At 39.9% G+C, this 27250-nt stretch overlaps 1 protein-coding gene across 2 annotated transcripts in view; it reads left to right on the top strand.

Annotated features, from left to right (window-relative positions):
- Positions 1-27250, top strand: part of LOC124612840 (DDB1- and CUL4-associated factor 13) — a 55346-nt gene that overhangs the window by 11842 nt on the left and 16254 nt on the right. For both annotated transcript variants that reach the window (XM_047141267.1, XM_047141268.1), the window contains exons 3-5: positions 7386-7583; positions 23325-23493; positions 23569-23716. In XM_047141267.1, the coding sequence (XP_046997223.1) occupies positions 7386-7583; positions 23325-23493; positions 23569-23716 (515 nt within the window). The remainder of the gene's footprint in view (positions 1-7385; positions 7584-23324; positions 23494-23568; positions 23717-27250) is intronic.

Genomic DNA, 27250 nt, shown 5'->3' with positions numbered 1-27250 from the left:
CAAAAATTATAAAAAATATTATTAACTTTACCATTGCTGGTCCAAGGCGTAGATGAGGAGAAGGATGGAAATATAACAGTGCAAAATAAAAATAAATGAATACAAACACAGACTTATCTGAGCTGGAAGCAGCTCTCCAGATGAATTACTGTTCTAACAAACACATTATGTATGAACGTGTGAAACATCCAGTCCGTGCTGACACACAGACTGGATGCTTCCAAGTCCAAGACCATAATGAACAAAACAAAAAAAATTAATTATTCATATTGATTATTTCAGTCGTGAATGACGAAAATCATGAAAATCCCATAGAAAAAAGCTCTTCCAGTATTTCCAGAGTTTTCCAAACTTTTCTTTCATACAAAATTCAACAAAAAAAGCATCACCCACATCGGTTAAGCCATTATTGTGTTTTAGTGGGACTAACACACAGCATTTCATTTTTGTATATAGAGATATTATGTACAATATGTACATAAATTAAGGTTAAATACATTAGATGATGGTCAGTTGCACATACTCGCCCGTTTCTGAGGCACAAGAGGTCATTACGAATTAAAAGTGACATTTAATTAGGTAACAAAGAAACTTTAGCATTTCTTTATTGAATTCTTAAACAAATGCATCATAATTTATTTATGCTGTATAATAACATTTGTGTGCTGTATAAAATGAACTCAGAATTGTAAACTTTTTGATTTTGAAGTTTCCCTGGTGATAATTTGTTGGGTCAATGAGGTCAAAATACAGTATATTGATTATCTTTGAAAGTATGTGTCGGCATCCAGACGCTTTGCTCAAAAGTTGTTTGCGGGCAAATTATTGTGCGAGTACAAATGAAAGCCAACGCCTGATTGTTATGGATTCTCCAGCATTTACATCGTAAGTTACGTACAAAAAGCTGATAATTAAGTATCAGTATGTGAAATAAAACTCTGCAAATGAAGGAAGCCCTTGATGAGAAGTTAGCAGAATCAGCAGTTTCAGTGAACATTATATCTGTTGAGCAATCCGTCTCCAGTTTCAAAGCTAAAGAATAAGTATCCAGATACACAGTGTTTATTTGTAACGTTGTAAATCACATTCAGACTGCCAGACAGTTGCGACCACCCTGGCTCCCGAAAAACTCAACAAAGGGCGAGGTAAAATGAGGGAAGAGCTCAGGCACAGGCAGTAGTCCGTGGAGATGGCTACCAGTGCAGGTAAACGCATTATGTGACCTCAAGGGCGTGCTCGACAGGCCAGCCAGACGCGCAGCTGCAGCACAAAATTCTATAAGACCAATGTGACTATAGGATGCAAAATTATTAAAATGAGAATTGAAAAGAAAAACATAAATTCGTTTCTGCCTGCTTATAATAATATAAAATGTGCTAAGTTAATATGTGACGTACAGTGATTTGCATGCCACAGGTTCCACAGACTGTGGAGGTGGGAGGCTCTCTCTTCCTTGAGTAAGAAGCCACTTATTAGGCCGGTATTACACTTATCAAATTTCTTTGTCAAAGATTTGATCAAAGATGTGATCAAATATTCTGTCAAATATATTTGACAAATATCTTTGATGTTGTGCTAGAAGGGATATTACACTGTCATCAAATTTTTTGTCAAAGTTCAAGATGGCTGACAACAACAACTTGTTATTAACCACAGTAGTTGCATGTACCACAGTTGTACTGTGTGCACATGCGGAAGAGAAGCGGGGGGAAAAAAGGAAACATACCTGGGTGAAGCCGTGGGTTTTACGATGACACGATAAAAGCATTCAACAAAGCTTGTTACGTGAGCTTATAGTGGAGGACGTCAAGTTGTACATCAATTGCTTAAGAATGGATGAGCATACATTTCTGTATGTGCTCAGTGAAGTGTATCCTCATATCACAAAGCAAAATATTCACTTAAGAACTGCTACATCTGCAGAAGACAGGCTCATTGTAACACTCCGATTCCTTGCTACAGGAGAGGGTTAGGTTAGGTTAGGTCAGGTTAGGTTAGGTTAGGTTAGGTTAGGTCAGGTCAGGTCAGGTCAGGTCAGGTCAGGTCAGGTCAGGTCTCCAATCTTCGGAATCTATTTTTGTATTCAGCGTGCCTCACGTTGTAAAGCACCTCATCAGCTTCACACATCTCTATTAATTTTGTAGTTGTCGGCAAACACCAATTATATTTACCAGCAATGTTTATAAAAACACTACAGACGACAGAATGCAGCGATGCTAGTGCTCCATGTGGTAACATGTCACATCGCGGTGAACAGAAGACAAGCGACTTCTTTGATCAAATCTACAGTGAGGCCCTAGATTTGATCAAATATTTGACAAAGTTCCCTATTACACCATCAAATATCCTTGACAAAGATATTGGACAAAGATATTTGACAAAGAAATTTGATAGTGTAATACCGGCCTTAGGGAACAGTGCCCAATTCATGGCAGATCAGGGTCACTTCATCCTACCTGACTGATCAGTATGAGAAATGGCACTGTCATATAGTTGGTTTTACCAACTTCAGGTTATTGTCCCTCACTGCCAGCTGATCTTCTGCTACAACTGCATGGAAGCAAATTGACAGACTGCAGGGAAATGCCACATTGTATCACCTCATGTTCCCTGCAGGGCTGCGTGGTGGCTTGGTCTGCTTATTCATTTCCCTTGATTCTTATATGTTCCAGTATCCAGCAGAATGATGCCTGTTTCCCCCTCTGTTGAAGAAAGTATGTTGGGTCATATATTACCTGAACCATTTTCTCTGTAGGCTACATGTCTTGCAATGATTGTGGGACAGTAAGGGAATCAGAGCAGATGAGAAACCGCTTGCCTTGTAGATGTCTTATCTGCCTGAGTGCCTTCAGGATTACATGGAGCTTTGCGTTGAGTAGGGACTACAGTATATTCACACAGAAGGTGAATCCTGAAGACATCACTGGGGAAAACCACTGAACAGCCACGAGAGTTGCCTTGTTTGGAACCAGCAGTGCAGACAACTTTAAAACTTATTTAAAATGTTAAAAAGCAGAGACCGAAAGGCACAATCTTTCCTGTGATTCATATAGTCTAAAATAATTCTGGGCCTCTTTAGGAGCCAAGATTGGGTTCTGTTCCAAGCTTAGTGTAAAACTTTAAAATCAGCCACACTCACCTCTAACATGGAGCAGCAGCTCACAAGTCACAGCATAGAAGCTCAATGCAGGGCTCATTCTAAAGGCCCCACTGACCAGTCTATTTCCTTCATGCTGCTCCGTGTCTGATGTTTTAAAATCAGGGGGTCTTGCAAGTCCATACATTGTGCACTTACAATCAAGCTGAAATCTCATGTATTTTAAAATACTGAGTGTGTTGAGGGACTGTTTTTTCAGCTCCTTAAGGTGTGGCAACTAGAGTCAGATGTGAGGCCTAGAAATCTCACTGTGTACTTAAAAATAAGAACTACGTCCACCATCCTCAACTCAGGGAAATTCAAAACAGTATGTGAACAGTTAAAAAGAAAAACACACACACATTTCATGTTTTAGAATTTAAAACTGCTCGTCTCATAAATTCCTCCATTTGCAACTGATTAGTTATAATTGTGAGGCCTAAGGAGGAACAGAAGACAGAGAAGTCATCAGTTGATGGAACTTCTTAAGATATTGTGGCTCCAAATAGCATTTTAGGCTTTCTTGATGTCCAAACATACATCCGTTAGGTGGTGATAGCACAGGAAAGCATGCTATGTAGCTGCTGTTCTACACTTGTGAAAATGATGGGCTTCCACTACATGATGGGATTAGACTGGCCATGTGTGATTACAGGACCGGCCCGATATTGTCTTGGTGCTGTTGCTGTAGAACCGCTACTCTGGTGGCAGCTTCTCATGGAGTGTCAGGCGTGTTAAGTTTCTTGCCGCTCCAAGATCTGCATACCGTACTTCTTCTTGTCCACTTCTGCAATGCCTTTTTTCCAATTGTCCACAAGCAATGATGCTGTTTGGGATCTGCGTGCAGTGTGTGCCGGAGCATGTACAATCCTAAATCCAGGCTTTTAACTCCATGCCACCATGGTTATTACAGAAGCCCACAGTAATTTTAGATTTGGTGTAGTACAGGAGAGATTGCACTCCTGCATATGTTTTTAATGCATTGTTTTATAACATTTTAACTATGCACCAAACTCTGTAGCTCTATTTATGCATGGGTCTAAACAAATGCCATTGGTTGCTCTGTTGTTTTCCCTCATTGTGTCCCCAAGATTTGAATGCCTAAGGACTTTACTATCTTCAATGCAAAATTTATGCAATCTAGCTAGAACTGTAGCAGATGAGACATGTCTGTTCAGATGCCCTGAATGCCCTTCACACTCTACAATGCTTGTACCCAGCATATAAAGTAATCTAGCATATCCAGGACGCCCTCCTCCAACAACAAAGACTGGGGATGAGATGTCTTTCTGCTGAATGGCAGGGCACACGGGTATTGCAGGGAACAAAAGGGCACATGTAGTGACTAAGTAAGTGTGTCATGATCTTAGTTCAGTGTGCCATCCTCCTGCAAGCTATTGTGTTGCTGTTGAACAGAGTTGTGCATCATTGGGAATAAGAATGGAACTGAACAGATAATAAGCTGCATCTAGCAAAGTCCACAATACGGCCATGGCGTACCCCCTTCCAGCCATGCAGGTGTGATGAGGTCCTCCTTACACATCTACACATAAGCCACAGTCATAAGGCACATACATAGCTTCATGCTCCAGTGAGAGGATCCTTGAGTGTGTGGTGCCCTTCGCATAAAGAGCACAGTATGCCACATTTTACTAGACTGTATTTTATTTTCCAGGCAGAGGGCAGCAGCTCATTTGCCAACAGGTGTACCGTCTAGTTTAGTTGACAACCAGAAAAATATGATATGGCTTTATGAATTGTCCAACTTGTTCGTTACAATTTTAGGATGATGTTTTTAATATAAGGCATGCTCAGATAGTAAGTGTACTAGATTTTAATAATTTTTTTAGGAAAAGTGTATTTGAAAAAATGACAGGAAATAGTTGACTGTTTTTCCATACATTTGCCATCCCATTCAATGAATGTGGTGAGCTGTGGCACAAGCTCCTTTATACACTCCTCAAATAAGTCTTCTGCCAACTCCTCTCCCCACTTGAAAATCTCTACCTGCACTTGCTTGTCAGTGTAAAATTTAATTCAACTCATGCGTGCCTTCAGAGGGTTGAAAAAAATGATAATCTGAAAGTGCTAAGTCATGAGAATATGGGGGTGGTTAAAAACATCACAACCAGATGAGTCCAAGAGTGCCTTGACTCGCATGCGCTATTGATCCGATTTTCTTTATGCTGCTCGGTCAGCTTTTTTTGGGACCAATCTTCCACACATTTTCTGGTATCCCAATGTTTCTTTGAGGTTTTATTTTAATTTTATTTATCATATGGCATACATTGCTATTCTTACACACTTAATATACAATTTAATTACAAATTGACATCCAGACACTGAATATGATCTATGACCTCCTCTGTTGCAGCCAGGAAATCGACAAAGGTTCCCATGTAAGTTCTATCTGGGCATTCTTCCACCATGTGCTGGTTTGTTTCTGTAAGTGTTCTGTATAAGACAGTTTTGGGGAGTTGTAGAAACATCATAGAAATTTCATCTACTCTCAATCGGTGGCCTCCACAGACAGTTATGTCGATGTTTTACACCAACTCATCATTAAAAATAAAAGATCTTGGACTCCTCTGTTCCTCGTGAACGTTGTTTCTGCCTCCACTAAACTCCGTACACCACTTAAACACACTCCTTCTGTTCATAACACCTTCACTGTACACCATTTGATTCATGGAAAAATTTTAGTGGTGTTATTTCTTACACAAATAGAAAGCAGATCATAGCACGTAGCTCAGACTTGAGGGGTGGGGGTAGTTGTGGTGGGGGGGGGGGGGGGGGGAATTTCTTACTGTCATCTTTCACGCAACTGGACACTACAGTGTGAGTTTATGTACCACTGTTCCTGCAGTGCTCGCTCTGGTCAGAGGATCCCCCTTTACCACTAGGTGTTGCCAACACTCAAAAAACAAAGAAACCACAGCCCATTATGGTCACAGCACAATTACTTTCTGAACATGCCTCGTATGTTGTTATGCTGGCTGGGTCATCCATGTTTTTGATAAGTGATAAGTCAGCCATATACTCCTGTGAGTCTGTTTTAGTTTTCCTCTTGCCTCTCTTAGATTTACTTAACTGTTTTAGAACATATGAGCTCCTTTAATTTTATCTTCCATGATGTGAGCTCGTGTGATTGTGAGTTTATCTCAGATTTCTTTTTATCTCTTTTTTCATATTTTCTGCATTTTAACCAAATTTGTTTCTACTAATTTCATAAGGGTGCTGATGACCTCATGATTGAGTGCGAGTGCACCTAAAACCTCCCCTCCCCCTCCACACATGTGTGCGCGCGCGTGCACACTCACACACACACACACACACACACACACACACACACACACACACACACACACACACAGAGGCTTGTTGCTTTGTATACTGATGTTGCAAACAACTTGCATGTTGAACAATGGGAATTGAATATGACGAATTTGAGACAATTGTCAGTACCAGTCAAAATGCCCATTCATAATTTCCCATGGATTGTAAATAAAGGTGACTGTAATTTTGTTCTATTAAGTTAGCGTTTAATCACATTGTCATAATTTTCAGCAAAATGGGAAATAAGACATACAAGTAGGTTATTGTGATGATGACTGTGTATCTGGGACTCTGTGACACATCAGTCTATTACTGCAATCATATTTTTGTGTTGAGATTTGTTAGCTTCACCAACTCTTGACCAGATTGTGACACTCCAGCCTAATGTAGACTTCAGGCTTCAGTACATGTAAGTCTATTAGCACATCAAGTTTTCTTCCATTCACATTTGTTAGCTTTGCTGACTCTCAACCAAATTGTCACTGCCCAACATTATGTAGGCCTCAGGCTTCTCTACAACCTAGTCTGTCAGCACATCTAGTTTTCTTCCCATACTCTATATGGAAAACAGATGCATTCAATTTGTATATGCCACCATAAGAAGTCGTAAGAGTCAGCCGTTTTCATTGGCTACCTAAACTATCAGCCGAGTGACTGAAACTAATGTCAGTGAATTGTGAACATTGGCATGCAGTTCAACCAAATAGGCTATTGCCAAGAAATTAGGATGCAGGATATCCTACTCCTGCTTGTATAGTTTTTGGGAGTACTGGTGAAAAAATGTTTTTTATTCCACTGCGTACTGTTTTTACGTGAAAGTTTTTTAAAAAAAGGGTAGCATTTTAATATTGGATCAATGTACTTGTTATTTTTGCTTTAGAATTGTAGTGAAACATACTGTGTTTGATTGCAGGTTCGCATTTGGGATCTGCCGCAGCAGGCCTGCATTCACTCTTTCCAAGCTCATGATGGGTTCTTGCGAGGAATTACCTTCCACTCTGATGGGCAAAAACTTATTACAGTTGGTGATGACAAAACGATAAAGATGTGGCCGTCAAATGCCCCAAAACTTGGAGCAGATGTGGAGCCTCTGAATACTATCCTTAGTAGGGTGAGTTACTCTCATGCTGAACTGTCAAAGTCAGGCTGGCAGTTTTTCACTGGTTTCTTATTTTCAGAGCAAAAGTGCATTGCAGTTATGAGAATGACTATACTATTTATCAGCATTCTGTTGCTCTGCAAGAGGTCCATGCAAGTACTCCAAATAAAAAAATAAAATAAAAAAAGTTACTTCTGCGCGGTGTGTGTGTGTGTGTGTGTGTGTGTGTGTGTGTGTGTGTGTGTGTGTGTCAGTCACAATACCATCTTGAGTGCAATAGTTATCTATGGGTTGAATGTATATCACACTGATAGTGACTAAAAATCTACAGAAACATCCTGAGGTGAGCACCATGTAGTGTACACCAAAGTCTCATCAGGATTTTCAGAACTACACCAGCTAAAGTCCTTATTCTTGGAGTATTTCTGGTTGATGTAACTGTGGGGCGTATGTCAGCTTTATACAGGCTATGGTGAGAACCATAAACAGGGGCTATGAAATTGCAGGGTGCAGAATCTCTTGACAAATGCAGTATAAAACTGTGGAAGATAAAGAAAAGGCAGCATAAATAAGACAGATGTACAGAAAACTAAATGTGTTCATGGTGTATTACCTGGTATTTATGAACTACTAAAATTGAATGAATTAAAGCAAAGTGAGGTTATGGACGTTCACAAGTGTTTGTAGTCCCTACCCGCAATATTTGTTTAAAATTCAGAATGTGCACCCAGCAATGTGTTACTGTGGATAGATAAGTCTCCTGAGGACATGGCATTAATTTTTTCCACTTATGGCATATGTTAGGCAGTACATACCATCTGAAGATTTCTATAACCTTCTGAGGGACCCAGAATTATGTTCATCAGTGGACACAACTGCACACAGAGCATCTAGAGCTTTGTAACTTCCTTCTTGCTTGACCTTTGTGCAGTGGTATATGTTAGTTCATATTTGGATATTATCAGGATGCATTTGGTCAGTTTTTTTCTTTTTTTTTCAGTGGTATACAAATAATATGTAGAATTTAATAGTGGGATTAGAACAGTGGTAACACTCAGGGACTTATGAAGACTCGTGCTGTGTCAAGACATGAACAGTCATAGAATACTGAGTAGGTTAGGTACAGCAGAGATAATTAGGTTCAAATGCTTGACGAGGGACTGACAAGACTCAGTGTTTCTGAGGCAACCGTGAAGCCTTGAACATTAGTAGGATAGAAAGAGAATTGTACACTAAAATCTCATGAAGACACTCTCCATGGGTCCAAAGGTAAAGCATGCATCAAACAGGAAAATATCTTAAATGGAAAATTCCATAGCAGCTGCTTCTTTGAGAACTTAACATAAATATGTACGTACAAAAGTGATTCCAGATGTTATAAAAATATTTGCAGTATTATAATCTAAATTTAATTAACCCATGCAGTAAAGTACAAAATGCTTTCTTGGGTTGGTTGGGTAGCTAGTTCTAATGTTCCATGGATCATTTGCATGATAAATTATAATGACGTGGAATGAGTCATTTTACATTCAAATAATAAATAACTTTGTAAATATGTCTAGATGCTAACCTTTTTTTGAAAAAAAATTGCAGATTTGAGTTAATAATTTCTACCCACCACCTTTGCACATTACAATAATAGAAATTTTGCTGTAGAATAGGAATTGCTAAGGAGAAACTTATCCAGTTTGTTTTCAAATTGTACGTTGCTGTTTGCTACACATTTTATATTCCTTTTTGTGCTAAAGACAACCTTAATGTGGCATAATGAATATAATTTTTTCCTATGTCATTGTAATTACGTACATCGTTGCCTCTTTTGAAGTGCAATGGATTTTTTACAACAAACTTCACGAGTGAATAAATACATTGTGAACCAGTAGCCAAAATGCCTAACTCCTGAAACAAATGTCTACAAGATGATCTTGGGTGTGCGCCATATATCCTTCTTACAGCTTGTTTTTGAATAATGAACACTTTTTTTCTTAAAAATGTATTGTCCCAGAACATTATTCCATATGACACTATTGAATGAAAATATGTCAGCATACTCATTTGTCTCTCCCAAAGATTTGCAATGATTCTCACTACAAATAAGTTGTTTTAGAAGTTCCAAAAGTGCTTCTTCCAGTTTAAATTCTCATCAGTATGAACAAATAAAGACTCTGAAGCTTCCTCTCTGTTTATTATTTTCTCACTTTATGTTACCCTTATCATTAGTATAGGGACCTCTAGATCTACAAAACATAATATGTTGTGTCTTTTTTTTTTTTTTTTTTTTTTTTTTTTTTTTTTTTTTTTATTATTAATTGAGAGTGAAACTGAGCATTATTATCAACCAATACAAAGTATTGGAACTGGACATTGCTGAGTTTCTCACATACTGCATGCAGTTCTATGCTGCTAGTATTGTTTAACATCAACATTTGCCTCTCCACATGTTTGTGACATAAAATTTATCCAGTTATTCCTGTAGACTACAGAAAAATTCCTCTAAAAATTCCAAGAACTTCATAAACTCATCTCAATAATGCAGGCCTCCTGGAAACAGTTTCCGATGATTTGAGGTGCCACATTATGCCACACAGCTGATATAAAGATCTGTGCATGCAGAAGATTCACAGAGTCTGGCATGTTAATGTGTTGTTGATACCACTGAATGAGATGCTCCATCCATGGACAGAAGTTTGCTGGTTGTCTACCAACACTAGGAAAGGAAAGAAAACAAATTCATTGTTTTGCAGTGAAACATCTTTTGGTTTAGCAATACAGTTGTTTATAAGAAGCATAGTCTTGCAGTTTTTTTGGTTGTTTTGTGATCAGACATTTTAACCATGTGACAAATTGTATTTCTGACATCTAGGCTTGTCACTTATTTGTGAAGTCATATGTTCTTGAAGCAACAGAGATTTGCAGCTTTACCAGTATCGAGCAATGCCAATTTCTCTGTCCCAACAGCATTGGCACAAGCGAGTACCATTATTCTGTGGTTCCCATCCTGGCAAGTTTCAGTTTATATTTTGTAAGACTTGTCATACATGAGTTTCAAGAACAGTCTGAATCCATCTGAATTAACCAAATCACGCATTTCAAATCATGTTGTCAAGCCTGCTGAGACACAATTTTTCGTGGCCAGAATGTCATTTCATTTGTAGATTTCACCTCACCATTGATTTTTGGTAAACAATTCCAGCTTAAACCTATCAAGTCAGCATTTTCTGGTTTCATTTTCTTTCCAATTTCGAGAGATGTTACATGAATTACTAGTCCACTTAGAAAGACTGACACAGCCCTAGCTGAATTAAATTTTTTCCAGCTCAGATTGTCTCCCAACAAAATCTTTCTGGAAGTTTGTTGCCACTTTACAAGCAATTTTTCAAGTTCCTTCCATTGATTAACAATGCCTCACAATCCCAAACATGACATCCAGAGAGAGAGTGCAAATTCTTTTTATGGCAGCATCTTGTTTTTGTGGTACCTCTATGTGATTTGTAGTTTTTGACTCATTGAAAATGCTTTCTTCCTATTTTCCATAGCTATTGTACAAAGCTTTAAACACTACTAAACAGAGGAATGTGATCAATAGCTAGGATTGCAATGAGAAGGGAGGTTTCCTGTGTCTATTTGTTGAGGGCAGCTCACCCTTGCCCTCGGAGGCTCACCATTCGTTTGCTGGGTATGGGCTTGGCAATCCCGAGGTTCCTGAGTGCCACCAGTGCTCTGTCATGATAAGCTCTGGACATTCTTGATGACCACTGCACAGCTCAGTGGTGGAACATTGTGTGTCACAGGGAACGGGGATGTTGGGTTGATCACCTGGATTGTGGGGATGGTAACACCTCTATAAAAAAACTTAATGAGGTGCATGGCTGCTGAGGTGGAACATTCATCAGTGGGCAACCTCTGGGAGACATGCTGCACTTCAGTAGTGTAAGGCTTACCTAGGCATATGGGGCTCTGTCTAGGTGGACTTTTATTTCTCCAGCTGCTCATGGGACTGAGATGGAACCCTCAAAATTTCCTCTTCTTCCTCCTAGCAGGATGGGTGGGCCAGTGGTGGGTGTCAACACTCAATCCAACAAGAGGGCTCGTCGTCCTGACTCAGCTGGAGTGCTTATGATAATAGTAATAGAACACATGCTGCTGGTCAGAATGTGTTTGTAACAGTTAAAAGGAAAGGCAACAGCTTTATGAGGTCTCCCCTTTTTACATTCAGAATTGTTTAGAGGGAATTACTGTATGTTTAAAATCTATCAAACAGTTGCACAATGGAATGTTGTTGGTAGAAATGTCTAGTTCCCAACAAGTAAAGAGCCTTGTTTAAAATCTATCAAGCAGTTGCACAATGGAATGCTGTTGGTAGAAATGTCTAGTTCCCAACAAGTAAAGAGCCTTCAGAAAGCTCAATGCCGTGGGGAGTATGTGATAGGAACTGCTACAGAACACACTGAATTACAGCAAAGATGTTGTGGCTTGCAGGGATCCAGTTAACATTCCCAGAGAAGAACTGAAAGTTGAGTGGATCCAAGAAGGCATTGTTGACGTGCAAAACATTATGAAAAGGGAGGATGGCGATTTACTGAATTCAGACTTGTTTATACCGACTTTCAACAGTAAGAAATTTTCAGAGCACGTCAAGGCAGATTTATGTCCCTAACCCAATGCGTTGTTTTAAATGCTAGCACTTTGGGCACACTATTCTTGGTTGTAAGGGAGAAGCCACTTATGTGGTCAGGCTGCCCGCAACAGAGTCAGTTATTCATCTCCTCTGAAGTGTGTTAATTGCTCTTGGGATCACCCTGTCTGAAGTAGTGACTTCAGTGCCCATAATGTGTGGTGGGGCTCAAACTATACTTGACCTAGTGGTTGAGTCTTGGATGACTTCATGATGTCTCAGGAGCTGTGCATCCTCAACACAGGGAGTCCCACTCATTTCTTGGCTGCTAATAGTTTGTCCTCAGCCATTGAACTCGCTCATCTCCAGCCCTTGCAGACTCTTCTCAGTGGGAAGCAAGTGGGGACCTCCATTCCAGTGACCACTTTCCGTTATCCAGCTTCTGGAAGGAGCATTACATGAACAGAAGCCACCAAAATGGATGGTCAGCAGGTCTAACTGGGTGATGTTCAACCAGCTGGCTTTGTTTAAACACTGCTGCTTCCTTGAAGAAAGAAAGACACAGGAAATTAAACTAGTGCAGTGCATCCCATATGGTGAACCCAAAAAGATCTAAAAGGGCATGCAGTCCCTTACTTTTGCTACCTCCTTTGCTTCTGTTCTTAAACAGCAGTTCAGAAGACTGATGCTGCTACGTGGATGGAGGTTGCTAGTGTTAGCACCAGTACCTGCATTTGTCAATGAGCCTGTGCTGCTGCAGTTACTTTTATGCCCTTATCTCCTCTCAGAACATCAGAAAAGGCCTGGATACTGATGTTGTGGAGATCTCTGCTCCTCCAAAAATTTAGTCTGGTTCACTGTCCAGCAATAGCACTACCAGCTTCCCAGGCAAAGAAAACCGAAGTGCAAGACAAAGAACCAGCCACTGATGGAGACGAGAAATAAGTAGTCTGATCATGATTTCATTGCTCTCTCTGACATCTCTCATGGTTCGTCTTCAGAGCCGATGAACCTTGATGTTGAATTAGGGCACTCAGCTCACCCCAAGATTGAGCCTCCATCCACTGTGGGCTCTCCTTTCCACCAGAAAGACCAAGTGAAATTGCAGCACACATGGCAAACAGCTCCCATACTACAGTGGAACATTAATGGGTTCAGTACACATGTGGAGGAACAGATACTCTTAGCATAGAGACATATTCTGTGCTTGTGTTTGGATGAAACACATTTCAAATCCTCTGATGCCTCTGTACTATAGGGCTATACCCTTCATTGCAAGGATGGTTTGACAGGAGAAAGTGCCAAGGGAGGGGTTCCTGTGTTTGTCAATAACGCACACACCACTCCTCTGCTCTCTCCTTGGTTACTGACCTACAAGCCGTAGCCATTGCAGTTCATATGGGCCAGAAGATCACTATCTGCTCACTGTACTTACATGTACAAGATATGATAGACAGTGAGGCTGTCACACACCTTATAGAACAACTCCCCCCACCATTTCTTGTACTGGGTGATTTCAGTGCCCATAATGTCTTATGGGGCTCAAACTATACTTGTCCTAGGGGTTGAGTCTTGGAGGACCTCATGATGTCTCTGGAGCTGTGCATCCTCAACACAGGCAGTCCTACTCATTTCTCGGCTGCTAATAGTTTGTCCTCAGCCATTGAACTCGCTCATCTCCAACCCTTGCAGACTCTGCTCAGTGGGAAGTAAGTGGTGACCTCCATTCCAATGACCACTTTCCATTGTGGATCCAGCTTCTGGAAGGAGCATTACATGGACAGAAGCCACCAAAATGGATGGTCAGCAGGTCTAACTGGATGATGTTCAGCCAGCTGGCTTTGTTTGAACACTCATGGGCTTCATGCCCACTAGTTTGACACATCTAGCATCTCATTGGCCAAAATAATCCTCCCTAGTGTTACTTTTAAACTGAAGCAAATTCGCATGCCCTTCTGTTCTCAAAAATCACACCTGCAGAATCCGGCAATCAGTTTCCCCTACCATGTTTGTACAATGGAGCAAAAGAAGCAACAAGTTCACTCACCACATTCAAACCATTGGAGATGAAAACCAGATCCTGCTGATGACAACACAGCTGGAGCAACCTCTCAATAAATGGTAGCCATTGATGATGAAGAACTTCTGACACCTGTATGTTGAATTTGAGACATAACCTCTACAGTAGTGGGTGGATCGGCGTATGGACACCTAAGTTGGATTGCTGTCTCCCCATCTGGTGTGGGCTACGGGTAGGCTGATAGCTGGAATCTTACGGCAAACAATCAGTAAAACTTACCTTGTTGTAACTGTCCTTTATTCATGTCATTTACAAGGATATAGCTGTAGCCGGAGAGGAGGTTATTGTCCTTGCTGACATTGATGGCTGTGGGCATACGGTATTCCGGCATGAGCACTTCACTCAAATGACAAGCATCATGTGCAAGAGGCCACTGCTGCTGACATTCCCCCTGCTGTGGAGTCTTGACGCAATTGCCATCCTGTCAGTGAGGGATGACAATGGCCGTTCTTCATAGCACTGCTGCTTCATGGCTGCAGCAACAACACGCCAAGGTAGACAGACAGTGATAAAACTGTAGTGCCTGGTGTGACTGAAGATGATGGCAAGCACCTATTGTATGAGATAGTAAGCAAGAATGTAGGCCCTTACAGGCCAGTTGACAGCGAAGTTGTAGCTGGGAAGTAAGCCGGCCCAGGATCAATGTAGTAGCCCTCCAGGGAGGTGACCGGTAACAGTAGATAGTCACCCAACAGGTGACACAGTGGAGCAGAGGCATGGAGTTTACTGCATGCAGCTCTGGCAGGAACCAGTGGCTACTGGCAGTAGAGTCTGTGGATGGCAGACGGTTGTGCTGCAAGTAGTTTCTGTCTCGTAATCATCAGTTGGTGTACACTGCATTGCACAGTGTACCATATGCACGTGGATACTAATGGATATAACAAACATCTGAGAATGAAGGTGTGGTTTGAGGAATATATATGTGAGCTGGCTGGTTAGTATCCCTCCAACAGCAGCAGTCCCCCTCCAGAACTCATAGCAGGTTGATGCGGAAAGGGATCGCTGTTGGGGAGCAATGATTTCATTTGCTCCAGTTTTCTTGTTTGGTCAGCTCACCCATTTCCCAACATTACCTTTCAGAGGCACTCAATGGCATCTTCATCTATGCTCTGGATATCACTGTGAAGTCCTTGGCGGAGGGCACTTACCATTGCGCTAGTTAGAGGGGTTCTTTGCGTTCCATTTACATATGGATTGCAGAAACAATGGCAGCTTAAACAACTCTGTGCATGCTTTAACTAGTCTGATCTTGTTTTTGCAGTCTCTACAGCAACAATACATCTACATACATACTCAGCAAAGCACTGTACACTGCATGATGGAGGTATGTTGTACCACTAGTAGTAATTTCTTTTGCTGTTGCACTCGCAAATAGAGTGAGGGAAAAACAACAGCCCAAAAAGCTCCATACAAGCCCTGTTTTGTCACTTCTTATCGTCATGGTCTTTATACAAAAGGTATGTTGGTGGCAGTAGAATTATTCTGCAATTGGCTCCAAATGCTGGCTCTCTAAATTTGTGCAATAACGCCTTTCAGACAGAGCATCATTTTCTCACCAGGGATCCTGTTTGAGTTCACAAAGCATCTCCGTAATACTTGGGTGCCGAAAAAACCTACCGGTAACAAATCTAACAGGATGCCTCTGAATTTGTTTGATGTCTTCCTTTAATCTGACCTTGTGGGGTCCTAAAAAATTGGAACAGTATTCAAAGATGGGTAACATTAGTATTCTACATGGATGGATAAGCTACATTTTTCCAAAATTCTCTCAATAACATGAAGCCAGGGATTCACCTTCCCTAATACCAACCTGATGTCCTCATTCCATTTCATATCAATTTGCAATGTTACACACATATATTTGACATGACTATGTCAAGCTGCATCCTACTAATGCTATATTTGAGTGTTAGAGAACTGATTTTCTACTTATCCACATTAAATTACATTTTTCTATGTTTAGAGCGAGCTGCAATTCATCACACCAGCTAGAATTTTTGTCTAAGTTTTCATGTTAATCCTACAGCCACTCAGTGACGACACCTTCCCATACATCACACACTGCAGCATCATCTGGGAACAGCTGTAAATTACTGCTCACCCTGTCCATCAGGGCATTTATGTATATAGAGAATAAAAGTGGTCCTGTCACACTTCCCTAGGGTACTCCTGATGATATCCTTGTGTCTGATGAACACTTGCCATCAAGGACCATGTTCTAATACTTAAAGAGTCTTTGAACCACTAGCATGTCATGTTTGGACTTTTTGTCAGCAGTCTGTAGGGGGGCACCATGTCAAATACTTTCTGAAAATCTAGGAATATGGAATCTGCCTGTTTTCCCTCATCCTTGGTTTGTAGGATATCATATGAGGAAAGGGCAAGCTGAGTTATGCAGGAGCGATGCTTTCTAAATCCGTGGTGATTTGTGGACAAAAGCTTTTCTTTCTTAGCTTTTCTTCCTCAGCTTTTCTTTCTCAAGGTAATTTATTACATTCAAACTGAGAATGTGTTCAAGAATTCTGCAGCAAACCAATGTTAAGGACATTGTTCTGTAATTATGCGACAATAGTGGCACAGCATACCCTCCATCATGTTGTGTACAATGCTTTGAGGAGTATGTATGTAGATGTATTGCTGCTGTAGAGACTGCGAAAACAAGATCAGACTAGTTACAGCATGAACAGAGTTGTTTAAGCAGCCATTTTTTCTGCGATCCATATGTAAATGGAATGCAAAGATGCCCTTATAACTGGTACAATGGGAAGTGCGCTCTGCCAAGCACTTCACAGTGATGTCCAGAATTTAGACGAAGATGCAGAAGTTATAACTCTCTGTCAGGCTGAGACTCAGCCTGAATAGCTAACTTTTGCAGACTGCCATAAATCAGTGATGGCACCAGATCTTTTACCTTTGCTATTTACAGGAGTCATCTGCACTTTTTCCCATTCAGTTGAGATGTTTTGCTGTGCGAGAGATTCATGATAAATGCAGGCTAAGCAAGAGGCAAATACTGCAGAGTGCCCTTTGTAAAACCAAACTGGGATTCCATCTGAACTTAGCAACTTTTTTTTAGGTACTTCTGCATGCCATGGATATCAGTTTCTATGCCCATGATGTGGAAGTTTGCACAACAGCCAAACCATGATATGTTTGTACAATCCTCCTGCATGTATGTTTTTTTAAACATGAAATTTAAAACATCAGCTGTCCTTTAGCTGTCTTCTATTGCCACCCCAGACTGATCAACGAGTAAGTGGATAGAGGACTTTGACCTGCTGAGTGATTTTAGGTACGATCATAGTTTTCTTGGGTTCTCGACAAAGTTAGACTGAGGTAGAGTGGTGGAAGTTGTTACGTGCTATGCACATTAGTGTTTGTGTGGGCACATGAATTTCTACTACAATTTGTCTGGTAACATTTGCGCACTCATTTTTGAACCAAGAGTACTACAACCTTTGTTTCCTCAACATTTTCCAAATTTGGTTATTAAACCATGAAGTATCCTTTCCATCCTCAATCTGCTTTCTTAGCTCTTAAGTCTCCAGAGTGTGATTTAAACTTTACCCTTAGTCCCTCTATGGTCATCATATGGAAGGTAAATTATGGCTATTCGTTGTGTGCAAGTGGAACAGTAACAACTGGTTATCTGCTTTTTCTAGCATAAATACTCTCCTGGCCTTCTGGACAGATTGTTGCTCTGATGACATCATGATCACTAATCCCTGTTTCTATACTGGTACTGTCGGTAAGATCAAGCCTGTTTCTAGTTATGAGGCCTAAAATATTAGGTAGTTGTATATTCTTATATTCCACTCTGAAAGCTTGTTTCTGGAACTTTGTAGGATGGTTTGTGTCTGTCGTCAAACATTTACCAGTTCAGTTTATTTTAGCATCTCTGTGGCATTCTTTCTTGGACGAAATGAAGCTGTGTCCATTCCTGCTGCCTGTCTTTGTATATTTCAGTATTTCTTGTATTCCAATTTGGCAGAAGTTCTTCATTGTTGAGCAATATTCGTGAGTGTTTTGTAAACAGTCAAACATTTACCAGTTCAGTTTATTTTAGCATGTCTGTGACATCCTTTCTTGGATGAAATGAAGCTGTGTCCATTCCTGCTGCCTTTCTTTGTATATTTCAGTATTTCATGTATTCCAATTTGGCACAAGTTCTTCATTGTTGAGCAATATTCATGAGTGTTTTGTAAACAGTCTACTTTGTAAACTGCTTGCATTTTCGTATTATTATACCAATGAACTGAAGTCTGTCACCTTCTTTACTTGCAACTGAGCCTATCTGTTCATTCCATTCCATATTTCTACAAACTGTTAAGCCAAATATTTGAATGTGTTGTCTGGTTGTAGTTGTGACTCATTGAGATTGTAGTCATAGGATACGACATTTTTTTTGTTTTGTTAAGTTAGCGGTTTTATATTATATTTGTGCAGCTTTTTCCAGACAGTACTTCATTATGGATAACTGCATCATCTGTGAGAAGTCAAGGGTTACTATTAATATTGTGTGCTAGGTCATTAATATACAATGTGAATAACAAGGGTCCCAACACACTTGCCTGGGAAACACTTGAGGTTATTTCTACAAGTGTCAATGATTGTCCATAGAAGATGAAACAGATAACTTATCTAACAAGAAATCCTCAGTCGTTTAAAAAATTTGCTTGGTACCCCATATGCTCATACTTTTAGTAATAAATGCTGCTTGGTACCCCATATGCTCATACTTTTAGTAATAAATGCTTTCCACACATAATCAATATAACTTACTCTAAAAAAAAGTGAAAGAAAATAAGGACTAATCATTTGATACTTAAGATTAAGGCACATAACAGAAAGCCACCAGCTTCTCGTGTTTTACTTTTCTTTTTGCCTTAATAATATATTACTCCAATCTTCTTTATACACTTTTCACAATTACGAGTGGCTCAACCTTCTGTCCTCCTCTCCTCTTTTCTCCCCTCCTGTCATAATCTCCTTGAGAAATCCTGGCCACAATGATGTCTGGGGTTCCTTATTCTATTTTGTTTTGTTTTGAAAAGTAAACGTTTTTATTTATCGCTTCTTGTTTAAACTGCCATCATCTTATTGTGGTTGTGCAGTACAAGTTTTGGAAGATACAGTGAAACTCCGCTATTACACTTTTCAAGGGACTTCAGAAAATGGTGTAAAATGAGGGAAATAACATTAAAGCTGTAAAAGTTGTGTGTAGGGTATCCCCTTGCACTTTATGTATGATATATGTATGTAACAGGTATCAAAAGACTTGTCAGGCACTTGTTTATTAGCTAATGAAGATTTATTATCTAATAAAAACTACTGATGTAACTGGAACTGATAACTGTCTGGGAAGTAGGAACATTTCACTCAGTTTCCTATTTCATAATCGATGTTTTTGAAAGCCTGCAGCTGCCGTTTGTTACTTAAATAATGAAATACTGCACTAGCTATGTATTTTTTCATGCTTAGCGTGACGTGTTTCAAGAATTTTTCTCATTGTCAAGTGCAAATATGTACATAAGTATATTATGTGGTGTTTGAATATGTGTTATTCTGCATCTCTTGCACTGTAGTCATCTTTTTAAGGTTATCAGGTACTGTGCATCATCAGATATGTAGCTCACCACACACACACCCAAACTGTGACTCTCATTGTTTGTTTGTGTAACATCACAACAAATACATACATAAATACTGCACTTGACAATGAGAATAATTTCTTGAAACACGTTTTGCTCAGCATGAATAAAATACGTAACCGATGCTGTGTTTAAACTAAAAACATTTGAGCAACACAAAGTGAATGACGGTATTAACTAGCTCTCCAAAACATGCTAAATATGGTTCGAGAAAGATGTCACAATGGTGACATACACGAAACTGTGTTTGTGCAGTAGGGACAGTTTGGAACTGGTTGTGATTGGCCATGATATCTTCATTTGAACGAACCTAGTTACTCCCATCAGACACCACGCCAAGTAGAGCTTGGCAGCAGCGGGAGATTGAATTGTTTCAACTTTTACACGTTTACTGGTTCAAATCCGCTAAGCAGAGTTCCATGGTGTCAAGAAACTTTACCACGTAATATTTGTAAATGATGAGCAACATCATGCCAGCATCATTTTTTCTCCACAAACATTTTTTCGTAATGCGTAAATCTTGGGAAAATTATAAATATGTTGATGCAAAATCAGGTGAAAATTAACTTTGTGGGAATAGGAAATATGATGAGACCTATAAAAAATGTCGTAAATGGTGGTAAAATGTTAATTCCGGGAATGTGAAAGTGGGGTTATTCTGTGCCATTATCTTGAAGCTTAAAAATGTGTACACACACATGGAGGGAGGGAGAGAGGGGGGGGGGGGGGTAGCTAATTGAGTATTATTTTCCTTTATACAAGTGGTGTTCACTAAGCAATGCCACACTTCTTTTTGGGTGAAAAAAATGTGTATTTTATGTGGGACATTGTGGAATATGAAAAAAGAGGTGGTACCCAAAAAATTGGAATTATTTTTTACAAGCTATGTATTTTCAAATTGTTTACAAAACAACCTTATCCCCTTCAAGATACTCTCCATTACAACTAATACATTTGCCCCACTGTGCAGAACATTTTTAGTAGCCATCTTTAAAAATGGCTGACAGCTCCTGCCATGTTTGTTTGTTGGGATTTTTTTTTTTTGTTCCTATACTTCTTCAGCATTTCAAATTAGTGTCTTTTCATGTGTGGAAATAAAAAAAAGTTGAATGGAACCAAGTCAGGCGAGTAAGCTGCATGGGGCAGCTGAACCCTGCTATTTTTGCCAAAAACTGTCTAACAGAAATGGCTTTGTGTGCAGTTGAATTGTTGTGGTGGAAGAACCAGTCTCCCACATGCCAAAAATCCGATCTTTTTTGACAAACGCTGTTGCACAATCTTCTCAAAATTCCAAATAAAAGGTTTGATTGATGGTCTTATCTGAGGGAAAAAACTCTGAATGAACCACCCCCTTGGCATCAAAAAAGCAAATCAGCATTGTTCTGATGTTTTATTTGACTTGACAACATTTTTTTGGATAGCTTGACGATGACGTCATCAATTAGCTTGACTGTTGCTTTGTTTTTGAGTCGTAACTACACCACCATGACTCATCACCAGTAATGACTTTGACGAAAACCCTGGATCAGTTTCAAGCTGTTATTTCAAAGCACGACATGTTTCAACTTGATGTTCATTTTATTGTCAGTCAGAATCCAAGGAACAAACTTGTCAGCAGCGCTTTTCATTTCCAAGTCGTCTGTTAAAATTCTCTGAACCAAGCTCCAAGATAACACACTAATTTCTGACAGTTGATTAATTGTCTGTGAGCATAAGCTCTCGAATTTTCTCAATATTTTCATCAGTTCGGGCAGCTGATGGATGTACAGAGTGAGATCTGTCATCAGTTGACATGTTGCCATTTTTAGATCGAGCACGCCACTCATACACTTCAGTTTTTCCCATAGCATCATCATGGTAAGCTGTTTCCAACATTAAAACAGTTTCAGCAGCATTTTTACCAAGTGGAAAACAAAATTTCGCAGCTGCAAGTTGTTCACTTACACTTGCAATCATAAAAAATGAAAAAAAGAACAAAACAGCACTAACAAAAACAGTCGCTGCAGATGAACAGAACAAGCCAGGTCGGCAACACTGGCAGCACTGAACTGGCAGTGAGTTACGCTATACACCCCTAGCAGCAGAAAAGCGTACTACACAAACTCCACCCACTGCAATGTTATTCTGTTGTTCTTTTTGGGTATACCCACATATTCCGGCTTCAACCACTGTAGTTGCTTGAAGCTATATGTAGCCCTCAGAATGACATCTATAATGGACATGCATTCCAGCCAGAGGGCTATCATTGGGTTTCTTCTACCATAAATCCAGAGCATCGCAGATATTCATAGACATTTGCAGAATGTCTACAGAGATCCGGCAGTGAACAAAAGAAGAGTGAGTCATTGGTGAAGTGTCTGTCAGAATCACAACAAGGTTGCACAAACCTACCAATACCCTGGCCAGCTGCACACAGCTGTGACACCTGCAATGTTGGAATGTGTGGACACTCATTCAAGATGATCAATGGATCGTAATCAAACACCTTGCTGCTCAACTGGACATCTCTGTTGGTAGTGCTGAAACATTTGTCCACCAGTTTAAATACTCAAAGGTATATGCCCAATGGGTTCCTTGCCATCCAACAGAAGGCAATAAAGAGCAGCGAATGACTATCTGTATGGAGATGGTTGTGCATTATGAGGCGGGTCGTGACAAGTTTTTTATCAGTCATCATGAAACATGGATTCACCACTTTGAACTGGAAAGAAAACGGCGATCAGTGGAGTGACTCCAAACCACCTCTCCATTGAAGAAAAAGTTCAATGCTACACCCTAAGCGGGTAAAGTCATGGTGACAGTCATCAGGGATTCTAAAGGGGTTATTCTGTTCGATATCCTCCCTCATGATACAATGGTCTACTCTGAAGTGCACTGTGCTACCGTCAGGAAACTGAAGAATGACATCAATGAGTGTGCCATCACAAAAATGCGAACGAACTTCTCCCCCTCCATGACAATGCAAGGATTTACACAAATCTGCGGACCTGAGAGGAGCTCACAAAACTACATTGGACTGTTCTTCCTCATCCATCTCGCAGTTTCAGATTTCCATCTGTTTGACTCGATGAAGGATGCACTCCACTGGAAGGCTGTATATATATGATGGGGATGTTATTGATGTAGCAAAATCTTGGTTCCAACGTGGACTGGTATAGTGGTACCATGTAGGCATACAGGTCCTCCCAGTAAGGCAGTGTAATGCCTCCCACTGAACAGAGATTATGTTGAAAAACAGAATTTTGTAGCCAAAAGAGTGTGGAATAATATGGTGTATTGGAATCCTAAGTGAAACCAACCTGCTTTCAGAAAAAAGTTGTTGCATTACTTATTGAACACCTCTCATACATGACTTTTTATATGTTGCATTGCTGAGATGTGAAAAACAATGTATTTGTATTTTTCAGACTGTACTTATGGGAGTGAGCCATAATTACAGAAAAGATGTCTTTGCTACTTGTGGTGAACTGTGCCAGATTTGGGAACATTCTCGCAATGAGCCCATTCATTCATATCAGTGGGGAGTTGACAGCTTACATACCATTGCATTTAATCCTGTAGAAAGTGACTTGTTAGGTAAGTTATTTTTATACATAAACTAAGTACTATTCTGATGCCTGACATGTTCATGAACAGTGGAAATGATTGCAGTGACGTGTGCAAGTGATAGGAGTATCATTTTGTATGATACACGTGATACTGGACCAATGCGAAAACTTGTTATGACCTTACGTACAAATCAAATTAGTTGGAACCCGATGGAGCCATTTGTTTTTACTACAGCAAATGAGGATTACAAGTGAGTGCACTGTTCGTACCTAACAAAGTAATTCTATTGTTGCTGTTTCTTTTCATACTAATGAAATAAATGAAAAACAGAAGCATATAAGAAAACATAAATGTTTTCATCTTGTTTTGTTTGTAAGTCCAATCCTGTGATATAATTATGTGCTTTACTATTGTTGTTTCACTTTAAGGGTTTTACTTAGCTGTTTTTCATTATAATTAATGTTTATTTTATGTAATAATCTTCTGTATACATAGCAGCAGTTATTATGTTGATCACATGAAATTAGATTTTGAATAATTCCTGTGAAAACTGGTGTTGGAATGGTCCACCCAATTTTGTTTTATCTTAAATACATATAAACCACTGAGTTAATGATATCCAGGTTTATTAAAGGGTGTTTATTAATTAGTTATACAAAAGTAACCGTCATTGGGAGAATGGCAAATAGCTTACTGATACAGGGTGACAATTACTGAACTATAGTGAAAAAATATAAATTAGTTACAAACTACATCATGCATACACTTTATTCAACATGTAAACGCCACTTCAGATATTGTGATTTAGATTATGACATGTTCAATATGCCTGCCATCATTGGTGATGATGTGGCGCAGACGAATAGCAAAATTTTGCAAGACCCACTGATGGGCTGGAACGTTGATGCTGTCGATGGCCTCCTGAATGGCTGTTTTCATCTCAGCAATGGTTTTGAGGTTGTTGCTGTACACCTTGCCTTTATTATAGTCTCACAAAAAGGAGTCGCATGTATTCAGATCTGGAGAATGTGGCGGTCAATCGAGGCGCATGCCATTGGCCTCAAGGGTTTCCCAGACCCAGAATGTGGTCCTCAAAGTGTTCCTCTAGGACATCAAACACACTCGTGCTTTGATGGAGTCAAGCTCAGTCTTGCACAAATCACATCTTGTCAAACTCAGGGTCACTTTGGATAATAGGGATGAAATCATCTTCCAAAACAATCACGTACCATTCGGCAGTCACCGTGCCGTCCAGGAATATCGAACTGATTATTCCATGGCTGGACATTGCACAACACACAGTCACCCGTTGAGAGTGAAGAGATTTCTTGACCGCAAAATACGGATTATCAGTCCCCCACATGTGCCAATTTTGCTTATTGATGAACCCATCCAAATGCAAGAGGGCTTCGTTGCCAAACCAAAACACATTCACATCAAAGTCCTGTTCATCTATTCTGTGGATGATAGTGTTGGCAAAACACAACTGTTGCTCCATGATCCTGGGGCTTAATGGCTGATGAGTTTGAATTTTGTATGGGAAGAGATGCAGGTCTTTAACAACAATTTGTTGCAGTTTCTCCCGGTTGATTCTCACCTGTTACGCAGCTCGTTTGATTGATTTCCCGGGGCTGGTTTGAAACACAGTGCATGTCTTCTCGATGTTTTCAGGCGCTCTCACCCATTTTGGACAATCGACATTGCTAACATCTACATTTACATCTACATCTATGTGATTACTCTGCTATTCACAGTAAAGTGCCTGGCAGGGGGTTCAGTGGACCACCTTCAAGCTGTCTCTCTACTTTTCCACTCTTGAATGGCATGCAGGAAAAACAAGCACTTTAATTTTTCTGTCGAGCCCTAATTTCTCTTATTTTATCATGGTGATAATTTCTCCCTATGTAGGTAGATACCAACAGAATGTTTTTGCAATTGGAGGAGAAAATTGGTGATTGAAATTTCATGAGAAGATCCTGTCACAACGAAAAACACCTTTGTTTTTATGATTGCCACTCCAATTCATGTATCATGTCAGTGGCACTATATTCCTTATTTTGTGATAATACAAAAAGACCTGCCCTTCTTTGAACTTTTTTGATGTCATCCATCAGTCCCACCTGATGCTGATCCCACACCACACAGCAATACTCCAGAATAGGGCAGACAAGCGTGGTGCAAGCAGTCTCTTTAGTAGACCTATTGCACCGTTTGAGTGTTCTACCAATGAATCACACAGTCTTTGTTTTCTCTCCCCACAACACTATATGTGTGATCATTCTAATTTAGGTTATTTGTAATTGTAATCCATAAGTATTTAGTTGAATTTATAGCCTTTAGGTTTGAGTGACTTATCGCTTATTTGAAATTTAGCGGATATCTTTTAGTACTCGTAAATAACTTCACATTTTACTTTATTCAGGGTCAATTGCCAATTTTTGCAGCATACAGATATCGCATCTAAATCATTTTGCAATTCATTTTGGTCATCTTATAAGTTGACAAGATGGTAAATGGCAGCATCATCTGCAGACAATCCAAGGGGGCTACTCAGATTGTCTCCTATGTCGTTAATATTGATCAGGAACAATAGAGGGCCTATAACACTTCCTTGGGGAATGTCAAATATTACTTCTGTTTTTCTCGATGACTTTGTGACCCTTCTGACGGGACATCACGAATCATCGCACAACTGAAGCGATATTCCATAGGCACGCAGTTTGGTTAGAAGACACAGTCATCATGAACACAACCCATCCTCTCAAACTTGCAAATCAAATTCTTGATTGTGAGCACACTTGGACCAGTTGTCTTCAGCTTGAACTCGGTCTCAAACTTCCTTTGAGCCTCAGTTGGGCTGTTATTGATTGTATAGTAGGCCTTCACAAGTGCTAGATGCTCAGGCGTGCTGTACCATGACATTTTCACATGCAAATGGCTGACGACAAGGCATGTACACATGCGCATAATAATTTCCATCATGCCCCATGGCCAACTATTCAGTTTGAACATTCTAAAGCAATAGTTCAATAATTGTCACCCTCTTTGTTTGATACAACACTGAATGCAGTTTATCTTCCAAGTTTTATTTACAAATGTTCTGTGTGGCTACCTTTTGTAACATGACAAATGTCACATCTGTAATAAGTTTCTTGCCAAATCCTAAGAAGCAAGTACAATGGCAACTACTTGTGTTATCCATTGTCACAGTTTGTCGATGTTTGCTGGCAGCACAGGAACAGACACACTGTTTTTAATGGAACACCATACATAGAAATCTATTGGAGTTAAATCAAGTGATTGTGGTGTCCTGGCACGTCCCTATGGAGATATGCGACAACTACACAATGATGATGTGGTGGCATGTCACCTTGTTGGAAAATAAATTCTGTGCCTAAACTTGTTGTTATTGAGGCATTAGATAATGTTCAAGAATGTCCAGGTACGATATGCCAGATACAGTTGACTTGGCAAAAAAGAAAGGACCGTAAACCTTGTTTCAACTTCCAGTGCGAAAAGCAACCTTAGGTGAGTCCCATACATGTTCGATAATGTGACGTGGTTTCTCCTCACTCCATATCTGAACATTATACTGATTTACTTTACTGCAGGTATGGAAGGCGCCATCAACACTGAAAACCATTAAGATAATTGTCTTCACTCTGCATTTTCATAAACATTTCTACATAAATCTCAGCTCATTTTTCTTTGTCACTTTCTCTTAAAACTTGCGACAGTTGCAGTTTGTAAGGTTTGAATGACCGGCATTTCTGTAATACACTCC

Source organism: Schistocerca americana, chromosome 4 (genome assembly GCF_021461395.2).
Source record: "Schistocerca americana isolate TAMUIC-IGC-003095 chromosome 4, iqSchAmer2.1, whole genome shotgun sequence".
Taxonomy (NCBI): Eukaryota; Metazoa; Arthropoda; class Insecta; order Orthoptera; family Acrididae; genus Schistocerca; species Schistocerca americana.
This window is presented reverse-complemented; position numbering and strand designations above follow the sequence as displayed.